The 27,098-nt window shown below is 39.3% G+C and overlaps 1 protein-coding gene across 1 annotated transcript in view; it reads right to left on the bottom strand.

The window, feature by feature from the left end:
• Positions 1-10,960: 10,960 nt before the first annotated feature.
• The window catches only part of FAM210A (family with sequence similarity 210 member A), a 29,915-nt gene continuing 13,777 nt past the window's right edge, over positions 10,961-27,098 (bottom strand). The window contains exons 2-4 of the mRNA XM_038526002.1: positions 21,426-21,942; positions 16,856-16,967; positions 10,961-12,823 (exon numbers count right to left, since the gene is read on the bottom strand). Of these exons, the coding sequence (XP_038381930.1) occupies positions 12,590-12,823; positions 16,856-16,967; positions 21,426-21,901 (822 nt within the window). The 5' untranslated portion in view covers positions 21,902-21,942 and the 3' untranslated portion in view covers positions 10,961-12,589. The remainder of the gene's footprint in view (positions 12,824-16,855; positions 16,968-21,425; positions 21,943-27,098) is intronic.

The following is a 27,098-nucleotide window of genomic DNA, read 5'->3' as shown; positions in this document are numbered from 1 at the left end:
GCAAGATGGTGGCAGAGTAGTGGTCCTTGATTGATCCGGTCCCCCCAATTTACCTTGATAACTTTCAAACCATCCTGAACACCTATGAATTCAACCTGAGATATAAAGAGAAGAGCTGGAATGTTACAGAGAGAAAAGCTATCTCTTCCACAAGGCAGGAAAGCAAAGAATAGGAAAGGCAAGGGAGGGGAGCCATGGAAAGTCGCGGCAGGAAAGCAGTGGGGAGGACAAATGGGAACTTTAGAAATCTGGGCCCCAAAGTCTTCCCTGAATGAAAAGTGCTCAGCAGGGAAATAGGGCAGAAATGCAGGATGGCCAGTGAAGCCTCAATATACCCAAAGACACAGTCCGATCTTGGTAAAGGGCTGGAGCCCCACAACCCTTCGGGGCATTTGGGGGAAGCCGGTGGGTTACATGGGCCAGCTCCAGGGCTCCCTTTACCCTAAAGCCCACAAAGGACAGAGGTGGCTCTCGGCCTGCCCCCAGGAGCATCTCAGCCAGGGTGGACTGGACGACTGCAGTTAGTTACTCCCAGGGAGCTCTTGGCTCCAGAGCCAGGACATCTGGCCACTGCATATTTTTTTCTCTTCTTTCACCTTTCACCTTAGGAGGGTGGGGTGGGCTCTAGAGAACAGAGGCCTCACAGGGTAAACAGCTCAGACGGAGCCCAGGCACAGACACTCCTGAGAATCACCACAGCAGGCCCCTCCCCAGAACTGCTGGAAGAACAGGGGAAGAGCAAGTTTACTGAACAAGCAGCACTGGAAAACTCCAGGACCGAGGAAAAATAGCATATAGAACTAGACGTGTTTTTTTTTTTTTTCCATTATGATTCGTTATTTCAGGTTAAAAATTTACAATATTTTTCCTCTTTTCCTGCCTTAACTAAAATATTTTAACAACTCTTTGTTTTTAAGCTTTTTCCCTTTTGACTTTCATATTTCTACAGTTACATGTCTTAGATGTAATATACAATATTTCTGGGTCATACTGGGTCACAAATCTTTCATTTTTCAATGTATTCAATTTAATTTTGGTAGATACATGAGTTATAGGTTTTTGTTTTTTGTTTTTTTCTGACTCATTTTGTTTTATACTGGTGTAAGTTAGTACCTTCTACCACACAGACCAAAATACAACCAGAACCAAGTGGAACACTCTGTTGGTTCCTTCTATGAGACTATAGTCTCTCTTCCTTCCCATTCTGCCCCATTCTTTTATCTTGTTTTTGTGGTTGATGTTGGGTCTTTATGTAAGTGTTGCTGGTTTATATAAATTTGGAATTGAGCATCTTCTAACATACAGAACAAAATACACCCAGAACCAAGAGGATCACCCTGTAGGTCCCCACAGGACCTATTAATTGTCTCTCCAATATTCCCCATCCTTTTTTGTTTGTTTGTTTGTTTTTGATTTTATTCTTATTATTTTGTTTTAAAACTTGTTTTTCACTTTAGTGGTCCTATTATTTTGCTCTCTTTTACTTTTTTATTTTCTGGTCTCTGACATCTTTGGAATTATCTGGGGTGTATTTACTGAGGTCATCATTGATATTTTTTACTCTGCTCGCTCATGCAGAGACTCTGCACTGAATAAAATGACTAGAAGGAAGAATTCACCACAAAAGAAAGAACCAGAAGCAATTCTCTCTGCCACAGAATTGCAGGAAAATGGATTTAAATACCACATCAGAAATACAATTCAGAAGTACAATTATAAAACTAGTGGTGGCTCTGGAAAAAGACATAAAGGATTCTAGAAACTTACTGCAGAATAGAGATCTAATCAGGCCTAAATAAAAAGAAAATACTTTAACTGAGATACAGTCTAAACTAGATGCTCTAACTGCGAGGTTAATGAGATGGAAGAAAGAATGACAGAGAAGATAAGTTGATGGAAAGGAAGGAAGCTGAGGGAAAAAAAATTAACAGCCCATGAGGAAAGGCTGAGGAAAATAAATGATAGCTTGAGAAGGAATAATATACATCTAATTGGGATTCCAGAAGAGGCTGGGAGAGAGAGAGAGGAACCACAAAGTATATTTGAACAAATTATAGATGAAAACTTCCCTAATCTGGGGGGAAGCAGGCATCCAGATCCAAGAGATAGAGGGGACCACCCCAAAAAATCAATAAAAACCATTCAACACCTTGACATGTAATGGTGAAACTTGCAAATTTCAAAGATAAAGATAAAATCCATAAGGCAGTGAGAGATAAAAGATTCTTAACTTATATGTGGATAAATATCAGATTAACAGCAGACTCTCCACAGAGACCTGGCAATCCAGAAAGGGCTGGCAGGATATACTCAGGGTCCTAAATGAGAAGAACCTGCAGCCAAGGATACTCTATCCAGCAAGGCTGTCATTTAGAATAGGTAAAGAGCTTCCAAGATAGGCAGAAACTGAAAGAATATGTGCCCACCAAACGAGCTCTGCAAGAAATATTAAGGGGGGCCCTGCAAAAGAAAGAGGAAGCCCATGGAAACAATCCACAAAAACAGGGACTGAGTAGGTATTACAATGACACTAAATTCGTATCTTTCAATAGTTACTCTGAACGTGAATGGGCTAAATGATCCCATCAAAAGACACAGGGTTTCAGACTGGATAAAAGAGCAAGACCCATCTACCTGCTGTCTACAAGAGACTCCTTTTAGACCTAAAGACACCTACAGCCTGAAAATGAAAGGTTGGAGAACCATTTACCATTCAGTGGTCCTCAAAAGAAAGCATAGCATATATTTAGATTTTTAAAACAAAGACTTTAGTAAGAGATGAAGAGGGACACTATATCATACTTAAAGGGTCTATCCAACAAGAAGACCTAACAATCATGAATATTTATGCCCCTAATGTGGGAGCTGCCAAGTATATTAATCAACTAATAACCAAAGTAAAGACATACTTAGATAATCATTCACTAATAGTAGGAGACTTCAACATGGCACTTTCAGCAAATGACAGATATTCTAAGCACAACATCACCAAAGAAATAAGGACCTTGAATGATACACTGGACCGTATAAATTTCACAGATATATAAACACTTCATCCTAAGGCAACTGAATACACATTTTTCTGAAGTGCACATGGAACTTTCTCCCAGAATAGACCACATACTGGGTCACAAATCAGGTCTCAACTGATACCAAAAGATTGAGATTGTCCCCTGCATATTTTCAGACCATGATGCTTTGACACTAGAACTCCTGGCTTCCCAGGGGAATTCTATCAAATGTTTAAAGAAGAAACAATACCTATTCTACTAAAGCTGTTCCAAAGGATAGAAAGGGACGTAATACTTCCAAACTCGTTCTATGAGGCCAGCATCACCCTTAATTCCAAAACCAGACAAAACCCTACCAAAAGGGGGAATTATAGACCCATATCCCTGATGAACACAGATGCAGAAATTCTCAACAAGATACTAGCCAATAGAATCCAACAGTACATGAAGAAGATTATTCACCATGAGCAAGTGGGATTGACCCTGGGATGCAAGGCTGGTTCAACACTCGTAAAGCAATCAACGTGATAGATCACATCAACGAGAGAAAAAACAAGAACCATATGATTCCCTCAATAGATGCAGAGAAAACATTTGATATAATACAGCATCCATTTCTGATCAAAACTCTTCAGAGTGTAGGGATGGAGGAAACATTCCTCAACATCTCAAAAGCCATCTATGAAAAGCCCACAGCAAATATCATTCTCCATGGGGAAGCACTGAGAGCCTTTCCCCTAAGATCAGGAACACGACAGGGTTGTCCACTATCACCACTGATATTCAACATAGTCCTAGAAGTCCTAGCTTCAGCAATCAGGCAACAAAAAGAAATAAAAGGCATTCAAATTGGCAAAGAAGTCAAACTCTCCCTCTTTGCCGATGACATGATACTCTACCTAGAAAACCCAAAAGCCTCCACCCCAAGATTGCTAGAACTCATACAGCAATTCGGCAGTGTGGCAGGATACAAAATCAATGCCCAGAAGTCAGTGGCATTTCTATATACTAACCATGAGACTGAAGAAAGAGAAATTAAGGAGTCAATCCCATTTACAATTGCACCCAAAAGCATAAGATACCTAGGGATAAACCTAACCAAGGAGGTAAAGGATCTATACCCTAAAAACTACAGAACACTTCTGAAAGAAATGGAGGAAGACACAAAGAGATGGAAAAATATTCCATGCTCATGGATTGGAAGAATTAATATCCTGAAAATGTCCATGCTACCCAGGGCAATTTACACATTTAATGCAATCCCTATCAAAGTACCATGGACGTTCTTCAGAGAGTTGGAACAAGTCACTTTAAGATTTGTGTGGAATCAGAAAAGACCCCAAATAGCCAGGGGAATATTAAAAAAGAAAACCAGAGCGGGGGGCATCACAATGCCACATTTCAGGTTGTACTACAAAGCTGTGGTCAAGACAGTGTGGTCCTGGCACAAAAACAGACACATAGATCAATGGAACAGAATAGAGAATCCAGAAGTGGACCCTCAACTAATGGTCAACTAATATTCGACAAAGGAGGAAAGACTGTCCACTGGAAAAAAGGACAGTTTCTTCAGTAAATGGTGCTGGGAAAATTGGACATCCACATGCAGAAGAATGAAACTAGACCACTCTCTTGCACCATTCACAAAGATAAACTCAAAATGGATGAAAGATCTAAATGTGAGACAAGATTCCATCAAAATCCTAGAGGAGAACACAGGCAACACCCTTTTTGAGCTTGGCCACAGAAACTTCTTGCAAGACACATCCATGAAGACAAGGGAAACAGAAGCAAAAATGAATTATTGGGACTTCATCAGGATAGGAAGTTTCTGTACAGCAAAAGAAATAGTCAACAAAACTACAAGACACCCTACAGAATGGGAGAAGATACTTGCAAATGACGTATCAGATAAAGGGCTAGTTTCCAAGATCTATAGAGAACTTATTAAACTCAACAGCAAAGAAACAAACAATCCAATCATGAAATGGGCAAAAGACATGAACAGAAATCTCACAGAGGAAGACATAGACATGGCCAACAAGCACATGAGAAAATGCTCATCACTTGCCATCAGGGAAATACAAATCAAAACCACCATGAGATAACACCTCACACCAGTGAGAATGGGGGAAAATTAACAAGGCAGGAAACCACAAATGTTGGAGAGGATGTGGAGAAAGGGGGACCCTCCTGCACTGTTGGTGGGAATGTGAACTGGTGCAGCCACTCTGGAAAACCGTGTGGAGGTTCCTCAAAGGGTTAAAAATAGATCTGCCCTACGACCCAGCAACCGCACTGCTGGGGATTTACCCCAAAGATACAGATGCAGTGAAACGCCGGGACACCTGCACCCTGATGTTTATAGCAGCAATGTCCACAATAGCCAAACTGTGGAAGGAGCCTCGGTGTCCATCGAAAGATGATGGATAAAGAAGATGTGGTCTCTGTATACGTGATATTCCTCAACCATCAAAATAAGAAATCTTGCCATTTGCAACGATGTGGATAGAAACAGAGGTACTATGCTAAGCGAAATAAGTCAGTCATAGAAAGACAATTATATGATTTCATTTATTTGTGGAATTTAAGAAACAAAACAGAGGAACATAGGGAATTGGAGGGAAAAATAAAAGAAGACAAAATTAGAGAGGGAGACAGACCATACGAGACTGTTAATAATAGCAAACAAACTGAGGGTTGCTGGAGGGGAAGTGGCTTGGGAGATGAGGTAACCGGGTGATGGCATTAAGGAGGGGATGTGATGTGATGAGCACTGGGTGTTACATACAACTGATGAATCACTGAAATCTGCCTCTAAAATTGATAATACACCATATATTCATTAATTTTATTTATTTTTTAAATATTTTATTTATTCATTCATGAGAAAGAGACAGAGGCAGAGACACAGGCAGAGGGAGAAGCAGGCTCCATGCAGGGAGCCTGATGTGGGACTCGATCCCGGGTCTTCAGGATCACGCCCTGGGCTGAAGGTGGCGCTAAACTGCTGAGCCACCCGGGCTGCCCCATTAATTGATTCTAAATAAAAATTTTTAAAAGGTACAAACTTCCAGTTGTAAGTTAAATAAGCACTAGGTATGAGTAGTAGCTAACCCTGCCTTGTGATACATAGCAACGTCGTTAAGGGAGTAAATCCTAAGGTGTCTCATCACAACCTTTTTTAAACATTTTTTATCTATGTGAGAAGATGGAGTTAACTGAACCTAATGCAGGCATCATTTCACAATATATGCAAATCAAACCACCATGCTGTACAGCTTAAACTTACACAGTAGTGTATGTCAATTATTTCTCAATAAAACTGGAAACAAAAATTCAGATGTTAGTGCTCCACAGCAATTTGTACAATTTAGATTCGAATGTCAAAGTAAAGACTTAATTACCAGGCCTAAAACTTCCTTCCCATAGATTTTAAGTAAAATACATTTCCCTCTGCGTTATTGTTGCCATATACAGATATTGTTGCCATATACATATGCCATTTCTGCTTTAATGAACCACAGTGCGGGGTTGGGAGCAGGGTGTGTATGTGTGTCTTAACCTTAGAAACAATGTGAAAATGCAAAGAGAAAATAGTTAAAAAAAATATTTTCCCTAGTTGCCCCTTTCCCCTCGTCCTTTTTCCTCATCTGGCTTTCTTTTTAGGTTAGGGAGCAGCTAGTGCTGATTTGGGCTCTGTTACTTCAGCAATCTTTTTACTTCCCCCGTTTTGTCCTGAAGGAGACCCTGGATGAACCTCCGGCCCCCAAGGCCAGGACCTTGCACTTCAGGCACCCCTGCCTTTCTGCATCTAGAACCCATAACCTTCACTGTTCGTCCCTAACAGGGGCATGATCACACTCCTCCGGAATGCGGCCCATGGACACTCAGGCTTTGCCTTACTGTCAACCTCCTTGAAGCCTCGGATGAGCATGTGTATTCTCCATTTCCACTCTGAGGTTTCTTTCTCCATCAGCCAGTCTCTGCCTGCAAGTGCTTCAGCCAAGCACAGCTACAGAGGAGGGGAGGCAAGATGTGGCGACCCACCCAGATGGAGGGGCTGCTGCCCACGAACAGGAACATATTTGGTTCTCATCATCCTTGCTGATTAGCCATGAAGTGCCTGTGCAAGCTACGTGAGTGACGGGGATGCAAGGCAAATGCGGCAAAGTTTAGCCCATCAGGTTCCATAGACAGGTCTCCCTGCGCAGAACACGAGTAACAAGACAGCACTGAAGACTACAGCTGTTCTCTGTGTCACCTCGCCGTACCGCACAGCTGCTCACCAGGGCGTGGCATGCCGGGGTTTAAGTCTGGTCGCATTTCCTTGGGGCTCAGTGAAGCCAACCTCTGTCCTTTGGTGAAACCTGATCATTCTTAATCAGGGATATGCTGAACTTCTCAGTGCTAAAATTTTCCATAAATTCCAGCTTCTGATCGCTTCAGATGTTCCAGTGACTGGCCTCGAGTAAATGGAAAATTCCAATCTGAGCTGGCTCAAGCGTGCCACAGACACAGGCTCACACATCATGGCCACTAACGGGACCCTCCACATAGGAGCAGTGGGAAAACGCAAACTCCCTTTTTGCCAAAGGGGCAATGGGACAATTTCCTGAGGTCAAATCCTCTTTGGATGTATGAAAAGATTAAATGTGCAGATATATAAAGACTAGATCTAATTACCAAGTTTTAATTACTTGCTCTCCAGTATGGATTTAGGTGTTTGAAAATAGCTACTAACAGCTGCTTTGCCAAGGTTAACCCAGATAGCAAGAAGACGCCAGCACTGACTGGCCCTGGACAAACCTTCTCACATCACAGGCTAAGGGAAGTGATGTTGGAGCATGGGACACAAAGCAGTATCTCCTCTCTGTAGCCGTACATGCGAGAACAGGATAGGTACTTTCTTCCCTTCCTACCACTCTAAAGAGAAAAGGATGAAAGTAGTAGACTGTGAGCAATTTAAAGAAAAATTAGAAGGTTAAAAGCCCAAAGAAGATGGAAAACACCAGCAGAAGAGACAGGCAAAGAATGTTAATAAATTGGCTTCAGCTCCAAAAATACAAAGAATTTCAAAGGACCCAAAGCATTGACTTACTTTATTTTCATGCCTGGCATAAGCGGAAAAAAAAATCAAATAAACTGGAAATTGGGATCTGAATTCCAGACCCAGTTCTCCTCCTCTCCTTTCTTCAACTAAAAGTATTGGTCTCAGTTCTAAAATGATCCACTAAAGGCAAAATTCGATACAAATTCTCTGCAAGCCTAGGGTGTATGACTCAGAACTCCTATTACTCTAAAATGCTTTTAAAATAATGCAGTTACCAAACGGTCTAGATTTCTCAACATAAGTTGCATTAGATTTTGCAGACAAGTGTTTGATGATTATTTCCAACTTTTTGGGGAAAGTACTAATACTTGTCCCTTATTTCTGAACCAAAAGAAGTAATAATTAAGTTACAACCCACCATATCCTGCATCCTCTTTAATAGGGGAATAAAAAGTGCCAGTCACTGGAGCACCACAGCAGCAAGCTCTGTAATATTATCTCCAGAGGTCGCTGGAGGGCAGTCAGAGCCATCATATTAGAGGACTTCACAGACCCTGCTTTTGGCACCCTTAGCATAAGGAGAATGAAAACAGCCACTATTCTCAGAGAAGGACAGCAATGGTGACAAGTGGTCACCATTTTAAGTGTCCAAAGAAAATGCTGACCCAGATTCAATAAAACACAAATCAAAATATACTTCAATCATTACAGAGTCTTAAATCTAGTACTTGGAAGTTCATAAAAGGTCATTACAACTGAAATCTTGTGCATGGAGAGAAAATGCTGTATGTTTATGTTTTCTTTTTTTTTTTTAAGATTTAAAAATCTAATTTGGTTTTAAGGAGCTAAAACATCTATTGGTAAAAGGGACAATACAGATTTACCACAATTTCCTATGCCATATGCTTAGGGTAATGTCTACGGAACTATCACAATACAGTAAGAGGCTCTCACCACGTACGTGATAAAAAAGTCCGGGAACTGCAAGCTTGCCATCCCACTCTTCCTGAAGCTGGGCCACGGGGCCTGCCCACCAGAGACGGCGGGGGAGACAGGCCTGCGCTCCACGGAGAACCAGGCAGGCGTGCATGCACACTTGCAGTTTTCTGACCTTTAAACTGATCAGAATTCAAAACAGAAGAAGCTGGGCAGAGGGAGGCAGAGGGAATGAAAGAAGAAAGGCTCTACGCAACCTGCGTTTTCAGGCCGAATGCAGGATATACTTAGGCAGCACGTGGAGTGTCTTTTAACTGTCTTCCAACTTCTGCCGTCACAGACCATGTTGTCCTGGAGAAAACACGACGTGGAAAACACGCCCTGAGAAGACTCCTGACCTGCTGCGCACTTCCCCACCGTGGCTGTCCAATCACGTCACCAGAAAGGGTCCCAGAATCAAGATGCATTCTTTCTACTAAGCTCATGCTTATGGAAATAGCCAGATAACTGCCACGAGATAATTATGATCTGTAGTTATTATTGTTGGAGATCGTCAGGGACCACAGGGAAGAACACAGCTTGATTTTCAAAGCCTAACCGTGAAGAAGCAAGACAAAGACTTGCTGTGACTAGTTAAAATGAATCCACGTGGCACAGACGTCACAAAAGAGAAATCTCAGAGGGGAAAAATATACCCCAGTGGCCTGAAACAGCTCTTCCCAGATAGAAGTTATAAGCTCAAATTGCCTGATCTTTCAGGAATCAGAAGGTTGGATGGGGCCCGAGGCCAGTCAAGTGTCCAGGGCAGAGTGAAGCCTGAAGTCTGCTGCGTGTACCTTTAGGTGTGTCAAGTACACAACTTGCTTCTTTTCGCCCAACGCATCTTCGGCCCAAACTATTAAGATCTTTCCAATTCCTGGAATTACCTTCTAAGATCAGTCTTCTAGGACAGTCAATAGCTCTATTTCACCCTGGAGCATGAGGATCACAGTGGTATCTTTCATTTGTAAATAAAGGGGGGGGGGATATTTTGTAACAAAAAAAGAAATAGAAGACTACATTTGAAGGCATAATTTTATCATGTTCACTATTAGGAGAAAGGGAATCGCAATATATCCGTTCTCTTTCTCCTTTTGTTGAAATCTAAACAGCACCCTACTGTATGCAAAAGATTCAGTAAAAGATTTGTTTAGTACAGCAAAAGGCTGGTATTGCTATTATTCCTGAATACACGAAGTTTCTTGCCTATTTTTCATTTCAATTGCTAATTTGTTGAGCACACCCTTTCCACCCACTTTATAGGAGTTAAATCTCAGCCATAGCTCCCTCTTTACCCTGTTGACACATCCTACCTAAAGACATATGCATATCACATTGCTCTACTCACTCTCACAAGAACGTAGGGGCAAATTAATCCAAAGCATAAGGTTGACTGTAAATCCAAGGGAGTTTACTATATACAGCAAACTATATGGATTTACTGTGTGACATATCTATATGTCAGTGATTTGTTTAACCTGACACACATTACTACATTCTGTTAGCCTGCTAGTAATATTACAAACAACATGTTACAGGTGTGTCCCCCTTATAAGTCATGTGTAGAGTAGGTTAGCAATATACTAGCAATGGCATTTGATAGGATACAAATATTCCTGATACCAAATAATGACAAAAGGACTCACCTCTTCAGAGACTATTTCACTAGAGAATTTCAAAGCACTCATCAGCATCTCCTTTTCTATAACCGGATGGCAACAAAAACTCAAGTGGTGGATAGTCGGGACAAGAAAACTTTAGTCTCAGGATTATTAGTGACTTCTAAGAACCCCAACTTTATCCCTAAAGGAAAATATGCCCTGTGCAATGTGAAAAGTAAGTTGTTTTAGAAGAGTTTCATTAGGTGTTAAAACACAGGCATAGTCTCAAGTGGTTAAAAAAAAACAAAAAACCCAAGAAATTTGTTAACATCTTAGCATTTAATATCTGCTTAATAAGCAAGCTAAAACATGTCAACTGTTTTTAGATTTTAAAATGTGCTGTCAAGCTGAAATCCTGTGTTCAGCTGTGTATCAGGAGACCAAACCCTTCTCCGTGCTCAAGAGTGTGCGTGACAGAGAAAGGCACAGACTCCAATCACAGCATACTAATTCATAAAATGTCCCAATATAGTGATTAGATGCATCAAGAGTAAATTTAAATATTTCCTTTGAATTATTCTCCAAATTTGGCCATTAAATATTTAATACAAAGTCCATCCCAATAGCAGTGATCCCCCACAGGGTTGCTTCTGGAAGTCCCTCTGACATTTTGTCTTATCACATCATCCAAACAATGACACATCTAGAAAGAGGCCACTCTGTTTTCTGAATATCAACTCAAGGATTAGAACTGAAGTAAAAGCAGTTAGAACCAAAGGAAACAGACACACACATTTTCAAACACACTCACAGAATCATGGCAACTCTCATATCTGACAATGGCTGAATTTCATTCCAAGCAGATAATTTAATGATAGCTTTGCTAGTAAAAAAAAAAAAAAAAAAATTCAAGTAAAATGCTCAAGCATATTTCAATATAAGGGAAAAGGATCTCTCATTCTAAGGGAAAAAGCAGCTACAATTTAAAAAATTACTGCACAAGAAATCAACATTAACTCTGAAACAAAGACTAAGAGGATGTTGGCCTATGGAGACAAAGGTCTGCCACGTGGCAGGGGGTGTGAGTCGGCTCCCACACCTGTATCTGCTTGAGAACCACAAACTTGAATCATGGTTTAGGAATATTTGGGTTTAACAATGAACTTAAAGTGTAATATTATTTTCACGTTTCCTCTGCAAAAGAGTTGAAGAGAACACAAATGATTCATGGTAGAGATTTATGTTGTAGGTGAAAAAGTACCATGTCCATATAGATTTCCTTTAAAAAATTTGATCATGACAAGTTTCAGGTAAAAATCATTTTTAAAGGGTCAATTTTTCATTTACATCTGACCAATACATCTTATTTACATACATAGGACTCAATTTTTATTCCATTTCCTTCATATAAAGTGTGTTATTTTAAATGTATATAACTGTTATATACCATTTTTTCAGAAACACTATCCCCTCATTCACTGGCAGTTTTGACGATAATAGTTGGTCTCCACATTGAGAAATGAATATAGTTAGAAGTTCAAGGAATAACATAAAGATGAAAATCCAGTGTTAACACCATGTGTAGGGCCACATCAGTCATTCAAGGAGTCAACGGCTTCATCTGCATAAGTTCTGGTTGCAATAAAACTCAAAGCAAGTAGGATTCTGAAGACCCTGAAGAAGAGCTTTGACTTATGACATTAACCGCTGCTTAATGCTGTGATTGATGTTAAAATCTTATACTGGGTTCATTTTTCTCTTCAAAAAACACTGATTTTTCTAGTAATATTTAACTTTAAAAAGAAGGTATCTTAGGCCTTTAACCCTCAGAGAACTGGTATATTTAGGCAACTAACGAAAAAAAAATAATCAGAAGCATGTATCCTTGTCCATAGTCTCCAAAGGGTTAAAGTGCAGAAATTGTTCTATCACCTGTTATATAAGGCACTCTATTCCACTTTTTTCTTAAAAGAAACTTTCTCTTTGGTTTCTTGTAATTTTTCAGTGAGTCTATCCTTTGTTTCTTCCATTTTTTCTGTGAGAAGCTCCTTGGTCTCTTCCATCCTGTCTTGTAGATACTCCTTAACAGGAGGCGGTGTCGACATGTAGCCCCGACTACGCAAATACTTCACAGTGAAGGAGGTTCCTCCCAAAGTCACAGTGTATCGGGCAGGTGTTGCAATCTGAGGGGAAAAGCAAAGGCAGGAGATCAACAGCTCATCAGGAATACTGTCTTAAGCAAAAACAATCTGAAATTAAAATTTTTAGTAACAACAAGAGTATAAATTACTTAATTGCTTCACCAGGCTACAGGGTTTTTCCCTCTTCTGTAAATGTATTTTATAAACATCTGTTACTGAGACACTGACCCAAGGACTACAGCATATTTGCAGAAGCCCTGGAGCCTGCAACCACGTGCTAGTGAACCCGGAGACAGACGCCCTAGGAATGTGAGAAGATGCCTCAGGACCAATAACAAACATGCACTTGCCTCTGTTCCTTAAAATTCCTTCTAACCTGTGGACACTGTGTATCTAGAACGAAACCAGACCCAAACTACTTCAAATGGTGAGAAGCAAACATGGGCCAAATGTTTATTCTTCATTGAATTTAGTTTAGTTTCACTTCCAAAACCCTTTGACTTTTCCAGGCCTCATGCTACCTTCTCATTACAATCCACCCTGGGTCTGAAATCCCAACTGGGAACTTTCATGAGGCAAAAAAAAAAAAAAAAAAAAAAAAAACCTGTGCAAGCATGCACAGATTTAACTTTGCCCAGAGATTAAGGACCAAAGCTGAGTACTAGATGAACTGGTCAAAGAACAACACAAAAGCGGAGAGCATCTGTATCCCATTCTGATAGCTTCAGTACCAAAACCCTTTGAAAGAGGGGCCTATGCTCTCCTTCTCCAATTTCCCTCTTCATTTTCTCTTGAATTTACTCTAACCAAGCCTTCACCCCCACCTCTCATCACAGTTGCTATAGAGGCCTATGAACCGTCAGAACCATGGAGATAGCTCGCCCCCTCTACTCCTTGGAGCATGCCCTGCCTGGCTGCTGTGCCCCCACTTCCCTGATTTCCTTCTGCTTTGGAGGCTGCCCCTTTCCAGTCCTTCCTGCCCATTCCTCTTCCTGTTGCCTACCTCTGAACACCATGGGGCAGCACTGTACTCCCTCTCTCCAGCCACCTCATTCCTCAGTCCTCTTAGCCCAGGATCATGTCTGTAGTACCATTTGTACATTAATGATTCTTAGATTTCCAGACTGAGCCTTTCCCCTAAATTCCAGTATATACAACCTCCTACTCATTTCCACCTGCATGTCTAATAGGATCTCAAAATGTCATTTGTTCACAACTGCTTCATGATGTTCGATGGTCCTGCCCCAAACCTACTTCTCTCAAAGCTGTCCACATCTCAGGAAATGGCAACTCTATTCTTTTATTTATTTACATAGAGTGTAGAGGGAGCCCCACGTGGGGCTTGATCATGACAACCCTGAGATCATGACCTGAGCCAAAATCAGGAGTCAGACTCTTAACGGATGGAGCCACCAGGACACCTTCCCTCTCCTCTCAAAAGATTGATTGATTGATTGATTGATTGATTGATTGATTTGGGGGAGAGGAAGGAGAAGAGGGGAAGAACCTCAGACTCTGCAGAGCCTGATGAGGGGCTTGATCTCATGTCCCCAGATCATGACCTGAGCTAAACCGAGAGTCAGAGGCTCAGATGACTGCAACTCTATTCTTTTTTTTTTTTTTTTTTTAAGGTTTTATCTATTAGAGAGAGACAGAGAGAGCACAAGCGAGGTGTGAGGCAGAGGGAGAAGCAGACTCCCCATGGTGCAGGGATCCCTGACGCAGGGCTTGATCCTGGGACTCTGGGACTATGACTCAAACCAAAGGCAGACACTTAACTGAATGAGCCACCCAGGCGCCCATCCGCGACTCTAAAGTTGCTCAGGCCAAAAACCTACAAGACAGCTTTAACTCCTTTCTCTTGCATAATTTACATTCAATTCATTAAAAAATCCCATCAGCTCCATCTTCAAAACATATCTAGAATCTACCTGCGTCTCCTGGGCTTTCTTGTTACCCCTGGGTCCTGGCCACTGTCAGCTCTTACCCACACCACCGCAATAACTCCTCCTGCTAGGTCTCTAGGCTTCTACCCTTGCCCTCCTATATAGGCTGTTCTCAATACACAAGCCAAAATGATTTTGTTAAAACACAAGTCAGATACTCAAAACTGCCCAGTGACTTTCCACCTCCTCTGAGTAAAAGCTGAAGTGCTCACGTGGCTGTAAGGGCCCCCAATCTGACTGCCGCTCTGCCGCCTCTCATCCCAGCCACACTGGCATCCTCCCTGTTCCCGCCAATACTACAGGTAGCCTGCAGCCTCAGTACCTTGCATTTGTGTTTCCTCTCCTTGAATGCTCTTCTACCCAACTCCCTCACCTGCTGGCAACATCCCTCTGAAGAAAACAAAATACCCCAAAACACCCCAACACAAACACGTCCTCCCTTGCTGCTGTTCTTTCTTCTTAGCACTTACCATCATCTAAACATGGTGGTGTGTGTGTTTTAACTTTACCTTCTTTACCCAACTGGCTCCCACCACTAGAATATAAGTTCCATGAGGGCATGAATTCTGTACCATTTTATTTAATTACAGTATTCCCAGTACTAGAATGGCACTTGACACATAGTAGGGACTCAAAAAATTTTTGTCAATTAAACTAAAGGTTCACTTCCGGGATGGTGATACAGGGCTGAGGAGTGTGTCCCAGTCTGTGTCACAAGGCTAAACCCAAGTGTGTTTTCTCCTCTTTGCCACACCTCTTTTCTGAGGCTTTGCCTTATTGAAGCAATAAATCTCAATGTTTTGTCACTGCACTTGAGAAACTGTGGGTGACAGAAAATACCCAGGAGAATCCCCTGCACATTTCCCACTTCCCAGAGGAACAGTGAGTGGGACGAAACACTGCTGACACTAGCCTACCTACATGAACAGGTTCATGTTTCAACTTCCACCCAAAAAACATACGCTGCGCACTGATGTGCCCACAAACCACAATACCAGGCATAGTGAAAACACAAAGAGAAAGAAGACATGACTCTGAATTCCTAAGCACTTAAAATCAAATAAAGAAACCAAATATTAAAAAAACAAACAAGCCCCACACAACTAACACCAGACCATGATACGAACTATTAAGAGCTATACATGCTATGGGAACATGGGATAAGGAGCCATTAGGGAAATAGCTTAAATCATCATGATAGTTTGATTTATTAAGGTAAATTATACCCATTATAGCTAGAAACTTCATCATTTACGGATTTATTAAGTTTTCATGTTGGAAATATTCAATTAAGCTTTAGCTCTCCAGTCAAAATTACAATAAAAAAAAGAGATCTCCCAAGATTTCAGAGGATTTTAATGAGGATAACAGAATAAGACAACGTTACTGGTACTACCAGAAAACCATACTTCTAAGTATTTTTATACAATGAAAGTAAAATAAGATAGCACCTAGTTTCCAAATGTTTCTACCTGTTTTATCAGGATGAAGATATATAGAACTTCATAATTGTCAACTGAGAAAAATAAGATAAATGTGGCTAAATTCTACAATTTACACGGAGCTCCTCTTCCAAAAGAAAGACCCACAGACATAGAAACTCGGCTTATAAACATTGTCTCAACTCCAGAGAACAGCTAGATTATAGACAACAAACTTCTAAAAGGAAATACATGACAGCTACTAAGTCTAAGGTTGATCCCACGTAACAATTTGAATTAGACTTTACTACTTTACTTATCAAGAAGATGAACTATTATAAACAGTGGAATAAATGCTAAATATCACTAACAAGTCAGGTGACACGTGGATCTCTGAATAAGGAAAACTAATATACTCTAAAGTGTGAGAAATGTCAAAAAGATGACTTCCGGAAATTTGGAAGTCCCACGTTTATCTGATTACAGCAGTTAGGAACGATCTATTCTCAAGGCACTTCTTCCTAAACCATCATTTTATTTATAAAATCTAAACTTAAAAAAAAACAACTTTAGCCATTAGACTGGTATTTTATATGGCTATTTTAAGTTACAAAAGGTAACTACTGGGAACTAACACAGAGTTTTATGAGAAACTGAGCAGGGTACCAGTTAAGCGTGAAGAGCAATTCATTCTTAACAGTACTTACCTTAAACAAGGCATATGCTGTTAGTGCATTTCCACTCTGGGAATTTTTCAGAATGTTTACTATGCTGTCAGGTAACCCAATGAGTTCTAGAAAAGGAACCACATTCACTCCTCTAAGAAAGAAACAAAATGATTTATATATACACGTCACTCCTCTAAAGAACAAAGTAACGTACGTGTATATGTGTGTGTGTGTATATAACATACATACACATATATACATACACACGTATTGATGTAAGCATACACACAAACTTCAAGGGATAAACATTTTCAAAGTTTTCTGAAAACACCAAAACCAAATTTTATTTAAAAGTCACTTCTGCATTGTCGAGCACTGTGATTTAACTCTAGAAGAACATGATGTACAGAAACATCAGGATTGTACTTTATCTTACCACTTGTAGCTTCTGCTTTCCTTTCACACAGAGACATACATCCCTAATCACTATATTTTAAACAGAAGGATCTAGCAGAGTAAAATTAATAGCTTTAAGTGACTTGAGAAGGAAGGATCAAAATCATTGACTTGGTCTTAGTTGCCTCAACCAAACACTACCTCCTCAGAATGCTGATTCAAACTTCAAGACCTATGCTTTCACCTCTAAAATTACACCTCAAACTATATTACTGTAAAAGCAACATTATAACAGAACTTATTGTGGTGGTATGTAAAGAATAAATGATTCTATGGGTTTGATGGAAAGTTCAATTATTCTAAGTGGATGCCTCTATTCTGTTAGCATAAAAGGCAGGTGAAGAAGCAATTACCATAAATTGCAACAAGTTTTTGCAGGGAGGGAGAGAAAGCAGAGAAAGTCTCTAATAAGAGCTGCTAAGTTCTATTTTTAGTTTCCTTGTTTATCAACATATAGCTATACTGGCATGTGCTGTCTTAAGCTCTCTCCCTCACTCTGTTGTTTTATAGACATTGTGCCCTTTGATCCCAAATCAAATTCTAGTTCTCTTTTTTCTTTTTTTTTTCTTTTCTTTTCTTTTTTCTTTTCTTTTCTTCTCTTTTCCCTCCCTCCCTCCCTTCCTCCCTCCCTCCCTCCCTCCCTTCCTTCGTTCCTTCCTTCCTTCCAAGATGTATTTATTTTAGAGAGAGACAGAACATGCCAGGGGGGAAGGCTGAGAGAAAGAATCTCAAGTAGATTCCTCACTGAGCATAGAGAGCCACGTGGGGCTCTATCTCACACCCTGAGATCATGACCTGAGCTAAAATCAAGAATCAGATGCTTAACCAACTGAGCCACCCAGGTGCCCGTGATTCTATTTATTTCTGAAATACTGATTTGGTGGTTTGATTATTTTAAAGTCAAAATAACTTTCATTTCCTTTAGAATTGCTAAGTATGAAATCCTAGGGAGGGACTGATTCCAACAGTAACACGCCAACAGAGTCACTTTTACTCTGAGCTTCCACAGCCTGACAGAAATCTGGGCTCCACAAAGTCCAGCTCTGTGGATGCTTCAACTGATGCAGAAATACACAAGGGCAAAAGCACATTCACAGTCAGGATAAAATGCAGTGAAAATCAGGCAGGAGTTTGCCTCAGAACGGATCTGTAACTTGAGAAAGCTGAAGGCCTAACACACAGGGCATCCAAGCGTAGAACAAAGCTGCCATCAAGCTACGTTTGATCAGATGGAGCACTCTGGGCTGGATGTAGGATCTCTGCAAGGGTCCGCCAGAGAGCAGCGGCAGTAAAGCTTAAATTAAAATAAAATCCATTAACATGTTTAATTCAGATCTCCCTGAAATCTGAAAAGCCTAAGATCTTTATCACTGAGCTAAATAAATACAAAATGGCACTTTGTTTATCATGTCTAGAAAGGCAGCAATGCTCGTTGTCAGAGTGACGAAAATAAACACTAGGCAGGAATGCCGTGTGATGTCAAATGCCCATCTTTCAAGTTACAAACTATTTTTTCCTCTTCCTTTTAATAGTTAAGTAGTAACAAATACCAGCTCTCTGCCCAGCTAAAACAAAATAAAATAGAGCTTCTTGTCAGTTGAATTGAAAACCTATATTTAATACAATCCATTCCAATTTTATAACAGAACCACATGGCAGTGAGATACACTACCATTAGAACAAATGCTAAATACTTATTCTGCAAGTATTATTTGTGATGAGATCTTTACTTAGAACAAATCAACTTTCTGAAGGGATAGGATTTAATAAAAAACATTAAGAACTGTTCCTGGGAAGCAACACATCCTACTGAACATAAACCAGCTGTGTGGAGCCAAAACTGCGGCACAGTGATGGATGGGCTGGGGTGCAGGGTCTGGCAAAGTCCCGCACTGACGGCCAGCCACAGGCAAACTGTGACAGGTAAAGGGACAGGACTTCAAGTGCAGTCTTACCACCATGTTTACACGCAAGGACTCTCCAGAAAAAGGGGGAAGAATAAGATAAGGGTGCATTCCACAGGGAATGGCAGTGTCACCACTGCCTTAGGTGCCAGATGGCACTGAAAACCTCTTAGGTATGATTCATTATCACTAGGTTACTTGCGGTCTGCTTTCTTCAGTTTAGAACTTTTACCTAAGAAGGCAAAGAAAAGCAAATGGAACAAAAGTGCTCTTTTTAAGAGCCCAAATCAGAATCTCATACTCAATTAATTAAAAACTTAGATTTCTCCCTCCAAGGACTTCTGGCCAAATGCTTATAAAGGGCAGCCTCAGGAGGGCAGAGCTATCACTCATCACTTTTCACAGTATTGCATCAGAAAATCCTCAATAGCTCAAAAAAGAACATTTGACATATAGACAGCCATTAATTATATAGAGCTGAATGCCAATAATAATTTTTATCCAAAATGGCACTGTGTTTTAAAAAACATTTGTTTTTTATGCTGTTAAAAACTAGAGCAGTTCTGAAGACTTCTATAAATATTATATATGTCCAGAAAAATGTCATTAATGAAAAAGATAATTCCATAAAGTGTACATATGAGGATATTCTGTAAAGAAAGGGACAATTCTTTTTTTTTTTTTTTTTTATCTATGATAGTCATACAGAGAGAGAGAGAGAGAGAGGCAGAGACACAGGCAGAGGGAGAAGCAGGCTCCATGCACTGGGAACCCGACATGGGATTCAATCCCGGGTCTCCAGGATCGCGCCCTGGGCCAAAGGCAGGCGCCAAACCGCTGCGCCACCCAGGGATCCCGAAAGGGACAATTCTTAAAGGATAATGATACACAATGAAAAAGGATATAATTGAACATTAGGAAGCTAATGGAGAGAAAGATGTGAAGAGAATCAGAACAGCATCAACTACACAAGGTAAAAAGATCCCTTCAGAATTTTTGTAGAGAAACACTCCTAATCCTGTGTTTTCTCAGAACAAGTCGTCATTATCTTTTAATTTAGTAAAGAAAATAACCTTTTCTCAAGGAGTAAGCTTTACATATAAAACTGACATATTTTATTCATACCTTTATATCAAGCCATTAAATGTAACCAAACACTGAAAACTGATGGACTTCTGGAAAGAATAAAATCATTCTAGACTCATAAGGAGAGTTTACTATAAAATGTCAAAGTGGGGTCCAATGTGCCATTTCACTGTCCTCAGGATGCGAGCTCACTGAGCTGCCGTACCCAGTCCACCACAAGCCAACACAGCGCACTCAAAGGAACAGGCACATGCTGGAACACCTTGGTTCTAGAGGCAGGAAAACACTGGAAATCACTGGGATCTGTTTCAGTTTGTACTCCTGTTCCTAAAACATTGTAAATAATATAACTTATCTTAAAAGAAAGGAAGAGTATTTAAGAGAAAAGGGTGCATTCTAGACATTCTGTGTTTTACAATACCTACAGGCTAGGCCCACCAAATTAACTTTTTTAAAAAGTTTATTTTAGTTGTGGTAAGAACATCTAACATGAGATCTACACCCAATTTTTTAAGTGTACAACAAATTAACTTCTGATCAGAACAAAAGGCCTTACCTTGACACGTATCAGGTGTGGGTAACACTAAAACCTAAGTCTGCAATTTGTTCATTTTTATATCTGCAGCAGATATTAGCCAGGGTTTGGCAAAAATATCATACTAATTTCCCACTAAAATCATACATATGGCAAAATAATAGATATATTTTTACATTTGTGAACACCTTAAGGAATATCTAAGTATAGAACTCAATAGTGCTGTCGAATTCCCAAAATCTCTTTATTTCTGTGCTATGCTAAATGTTAATAGATGAGAGTTGGTGCTCTGAACTAAGACTCCAAAATATTTTGAGAAAAGCTAAGTTATTTTGACTTATTCTTCCTTAATCTCATTAATATAATGGGAATTACATTACCTACTTCATATGGTTTTTGTGAGGATTAAATGAGATGATAGTTTAAAATTTTCATATAATCCCTGCTATACATGCTAAGCAAATTTAGCTATGAAAATGTCAAAAACTGCTATGAAAAGCAGTCATATTCATCAGTTCAAGACATTAAAGCATTTAAAAAACTATTTATTTAAGGCTTTCATTAGTATAATTAAAAAAATTCACATTGTGACAAAGCAGGGAAGGTGCTCAACCAAGCAAAAACTTACTTTATAGCTGCATAATAAAATGTTCCAAACCAAACACCAGAAGTTATTAGATGCACTGGAATCAAAACTTTCCCATATTGTCTAAATGTTTTCTTAAATCGTTGATATAGATTAATAGATTTGTCTTGTAAAGGATCAGGTTCTTCCTTTTTTTCTGAAGAAGTTCCAGGGGATGTGGCTTTGGATGACATAACCCTCTTGGATAAAATATCTTGCTCCCACTGTTTATGGTGAAGGACCCCCAGCTGGGGTGGATGAGCAGTGAATGGCTTCCTTTCCTTTGCGACACACTGGACAGCAGATAAGTGCAGCCATTGCTTCTGACGGCCCTGTACCAAAACTACTCTGGATTCAGCTTTGTACAAAAGTAATGGTCCCTTTATGTTTTGACGGTGTCCAAAGAGACTGGCTTTATGTGGTTCCATGCATGTCCTATGTGCCAGTCGGAATACAGACCTCGGTACATTCCATTGCATTTTGAAGAACGGTGATTGAAGGATTTCAGCTTCTACAAAGACTAGATAAAAAAAAAAAAAAAATTAGACTATACATAGATTTCTATTTTAAACCAATCCACTTAAAAATAAATCATTAACCATTAGGAAGTAACAGACAGACATTGCTACCAAATCCACAGAAATTAATGTTAAGGTATATAGTCTGAACATACTACGATTTAAAAATCTTACTAAAATATATCATTTAAATAAGCATCAAATAAGTTATTAATACAACTGTTAAAGTCTGATAAGTAGTTGATACAAAGTACCATTTTTTTTTCTACAATGCCTTTTGACTAAACTATATAAAATTATAAATCACATATGTTTTTGGTTGGTAAGTAGAGAGACTTTTCCAGGTAACTAAAAGGTTTGTTTTTTTGTTTTTTGTTTTTGTTTTGTTTTGTTTTTTGTTTTTTTTTTAGATAATGTAAGACAGTATAATTTAATTTTAAAAGAATATAGTCTTTGGAATAAGACAGACCCAACTAAGCTAACAGTGGGATTATTTTGAGCAAATTACCTAGCTTCTCTAGACATAGGTTTCCCCACTAATAAAACAGAATTATAGTATGCATTACTATATGGCAAATCAATTCCATTCTCTCAGTATCAGGCAGCACCACCTGAATACCAATTCTCTATCCCCACCCTACACCAGTTACCTTACTACTTCTACTATATTGTGAATAGATGATTTCATTTTTTTAAACTGTATACTAAATAAGAATCAATATGAGTTAGCACTCCAACGAATTAGCAATCCAATAAATACAAATACTCTATTTTACATGAATATTTGTTGACTGGGAGTACAAAGTTGTCTATCATTACACAAAAATGTCCATTTAATGAACTGTCCCTATATGATATTAATTCCCTGACTCACCCCTCCCTAATTAATAGTTAACATCAGTTCTTATCAGGCTCTCACAGATAATCCAATAGCACAATGCACATAAATCATAAAATGAAACTACACATCTTGCAAAAAATAGGCTCCCAGGAAACTTTAAAGATGATACTGGAGATTGCTGCAATGAAAAGTAGTCGGTGACAAGTAACAATCTGAAGGTTCAGACCAGTTAACAACCAAAAAAACTAAAATAAAATAAAATAATACCCACAGAGATGGTAACAGGTGCTTCAATTAATGACTTAAATATTAAACAACAAAGAAAAGCCATAGAGAAAAATTATTAAGTCCTTAATTACTGGGCAGTCAGGGTGGCCCAGTGGTTTAGCACTGCTTTCAGCCCAGGGTGTGATCCTGGAGACCTGGGATTGAGTCCCACGTCGGGCTCCCTGCATGGAGCCCGCTTCTCCCTCTGCCTGTGTCTCTGCCTCTCTGTGTCTCTCATGAATAAGTAAATAAAATCTTAAAAAAAAAGAAAAAGTCCTTAATTACTTAAGTACTTTTACTTTGACTTCTTTGTTCTCCTAGAAACCAATCTCTGGGCTAGTGGTTTCCAAAACTGGCTATGCATCAGAATCATGGCAGGTTGGGGATGTTGAGACAAAGAAGAGATGGTTTGAAAAACCTGATTCCTGGTCTCCATCCAGACCTAATAAATCATAATCTCCTATAGACAGGTCACATCTGACAATATGAATTTGGAGGTCATTTCTCTAGGTCCAGCAAATGGCTTCCATATGTAAGACACAGGATAAAAGCGCCTCAAGGAAAATAAGGCCCATTAAATTAACTTTTAACTTAAAATTAACTTTAAATTACAAATGAAAATTAGAATTAATTCAAATGACAACATACGGGCAATGGCTAGTGACAATGCAACTCTACAGACTTGCAAAGGTAATCACAATATTGATGACATATACATACAGTAAGACTCCTAGGATTTCAAGGAACAAACCTGTTTCAGACGAATACAAGTAAAAGTAGATGGCAAGTACAGACGGAGTACTAGCGTACGTACTCTGGAACGAACAGGCTTCAGGAACAATAAAATCTAGGCAAGTTACCTTGCCGCACGGCTAGCACTGTGTATAATGGCCTCAGCTCACTTGTCAGTTTTCATTTTTAGATTTTGTTAGTTGGCTAATCTTTCCAATTAAAGATAAAAGATTTTGGTCAATGATAGAGGTGTCATTCCTCACTCTAGTTAGATCAAATCAGTTGTATCTGGACACAATGAGTGGACCTGAAGAAGCTATGAACTAACAGGCCATTAGTTCTGATATAAATAGAGACCCAGAGTGATAAACCTGAATTTCTTCCAGTGAGATACAATAATTTCAGTAAGACATTTTTTAAGTCATGAGACTTAGATTATACCAAAAATTGTCTGTTATTTCCCCGCCTCGGCAGTATGAAATTTTCATATGTATAGACGAGGCACTGTTTTAAACTGCTTGTTGCTTCAGTTATGGAAATAAATGATAAAGTGCATTACTAGAACCAAGTGAGGTGACAGGTTACATTGCTTGCTGTGGCTGTCCTTTTCCACTTTAGAACTGCATCATCAAAGCCTTTAACACTGCAAGTGGATGGTATATGCATGATTAATGGTGCTGATTCTCAGTGTACAATCCTACTATGTACGGTGGGGGGGTGGGCATCATGAATAATTTTCATGAGCAGGCAGTAGAATTTACCAACCAGGAGCCTGGAAGCCAAGGTCGGACTGCCCAAGTCCACATCTTGAAAATGCTATAAACTATGTACCATTTGGACAAGTTAATCAGCCGCTGCCACCACCCACCACCACTACCACCCCTGCCCCAAGAACGCACCTTGGTTTCCAATTTATAAAACAAGGTTAATAATAGCACCTACTTCTTAAGATTGTTATAAGATAAAATAAATACATGTGAAATATGTTTGAAAATGAGGAATATGTAGCAAGTGCTCAGAAAATGTTACAGGTTATTATTTGTAAGTTTGTAAGTAAACAAAGTAGTCTGTTGACCTTATTTACAGTGACACAGCCTAAGGACCAGGGCCTGAGCTGAAAGGAGATTATACAGGATAAACAGTTCCTAGGACAGCTCTGGCACAAAACTTGAAAAATTATATGAAATTGTACCTAATCAATCCAATAATAGCTAGCCCAAGACCAGGCACGGTTAAGCAGTTAACACACATGTGAAAGTTAGGAGCCTCTCATATAGCAATTCTGAGGCAAAGAGAAGGTGAAGACACATAGGTCAAGATTAAAGGTATAAGGTTTCCAGTTATGGAATGAATAAGTCACAGGAATATACATTGTTAATGATATGGTAATAGCGTTGAATGGTGATGGATGGTAGCTACACTCGTGTTGAGCCTAGCATAGTGTAAAAACTTGTCAAATCACTAACTTGCACACCTGAAACTAATGTAACATTGTGTCAACTATACTCAAATTAAAAAAAAAAAAGAAAAAAGTAAAGGTATAAGGAAGCAGTGGGAACTAAAAGAAGAGAAGCCAAGTGAAAGGAATGACAGAGAGAGAAGAATGGATTGGAACAAATGTCAATGAGAAAGCACAAATGTTAAAATGCTGTTAGAATGCTAGAGAAGCTATATTCTAAATTTCCAGTTCCATAAGGCAAGGAATTTATTTATGAGATTCCTTTCCTCCCTCTATATCCTAACCAAACCCACACTACTCAAGATCATATGAACATATTTCTGTTCCTTAAACCTGGAAGCCTAAGGCATTCAAGCGGCACCAGAAATACAATACCTGAGTGCAAAAGGAACTAACTAATGTATATGCTGTTCTTTTTTTTTTTTTTTTTTTTTTTTTTTTTAATTTATCTATGATAGTCACAGAGAGAGAGAGAGAGAGGCAGAGACACAGGCAGAGGGAGAAGCAGGCTCCATGCACCGGGAGCCAGATGTGGGATTCGATCCCGGGTCTCCAGGATCGCACCCTGGGCCAAAGGCAGGCGCCAAACCGCTGCGCCACCCAGGGATCCCGTTATGCTGTTCTTATATAAGACATAAAAACACAGTAACTAAAAAGTTAGAGTTGAAACAACAAATTCCAACAGCAAGATTTAGTTCTCTATTGTGTGAATTCGAAAAATGTTTGTCAAACAAAATCTTATTTGGAAGTTCAATAAAAAAATAAATAAAAGCAAAGTTGCTCAGGTTAAAGCAGGAATGAGAGAAATAACATCTTCTGGCTTGTCCTCACCTCCTCCAACCTATGGACCACTGCCACAGATGCCCTAACTATGAAAACAAAATTTGTCCACAAAGTGGACAAACTCTCTGTAAATAACGGTCTTACTTCAACTGCCATTCTCCTGCAAGTCACAGCCCACGCACTAATACCCTGAGCCCTGAAAGCTAGCGAAGAAACTCCACTGAAAACGTAGATATTAGAATCTTCTTTTTTTTCTCTGTGGACTAACTCTATGTTTCCGGAAGGCAAGAAGTTTGTCTTGATTCCCAGTAGTTACAGGGACTAGAGCAAAACCTGACATCTAGTGGTGTTCAATCTAATTCGGTTCCACGAATGTCAACAATTTGTCAGCTTTTAAAGACTCAATTGATCTCTAATAAATGACTTCTAAAATCAACATAGCATCTTCAGCTTGGGAAGTTTTGTTGACTTAAAAGTTAACATTGTCAATTTAAAATAACTATGATATGTTAAAAGCTTGAAAGGAAAAAGTAAACAACATAGACTATAAGCAGAATGGAAATTCTAAGAATCAAAAGGAAATGCTACAAAACAAAAAACACTGTAACAGAAATGAAGAATGTCTTTAAGGGATTCATAATCCAGAGAGCCAAGGAAAGAATGGGTGAGTTTGAAAGGAGGTCAACAGAAACTCCCTAGACTGTAATGTAAAGAGGAACCAAAAAAATGAACCTTCCTCCTCCCACCAACACACATATAAAAAAAACCAGAATGAAACATCCCAGCATATGGGACAACTTTAAAGGTGTAACATACGCATGATAGAAGTGCCAGAAGGAGAACAGATAAAGAAGTATAAGAAATATCTCAGTTATTACATGAGAAAATTACTAATAAGCACCAAACCACAGGTCCAGGAAGCTCTGAGAACCAAGGGGGATAAATATCTAAAATCTATAGCTGAGCATATCATATTCAAGTTACAAAAAGAAAATCTGGAAAGCAACTGGAAGTAAAAACAAAAACAAAAAAACACAAAATAACAAACATCTTATCTAGAGGAAAACAGGAATAAA

Source organism: Canis lupus, chromosome 1 (assembly GCF_011100685.1).
Source record: "Canis lupus familiaris isolate Mischka breed German Shepherd chromosome 1, alternate assembly UU_Cfam_GSD_1.0, whole genome shotgun sequence".
Classification (NCBI taxonomy): Eukaryota; Metazoa; Chordata; class Mammalia; order Carnivora; family Canidae; genus Canis; species Canis lupus.
This window is presented reverse-complemented; position numbering and strand designations above follow the sequence as displayed.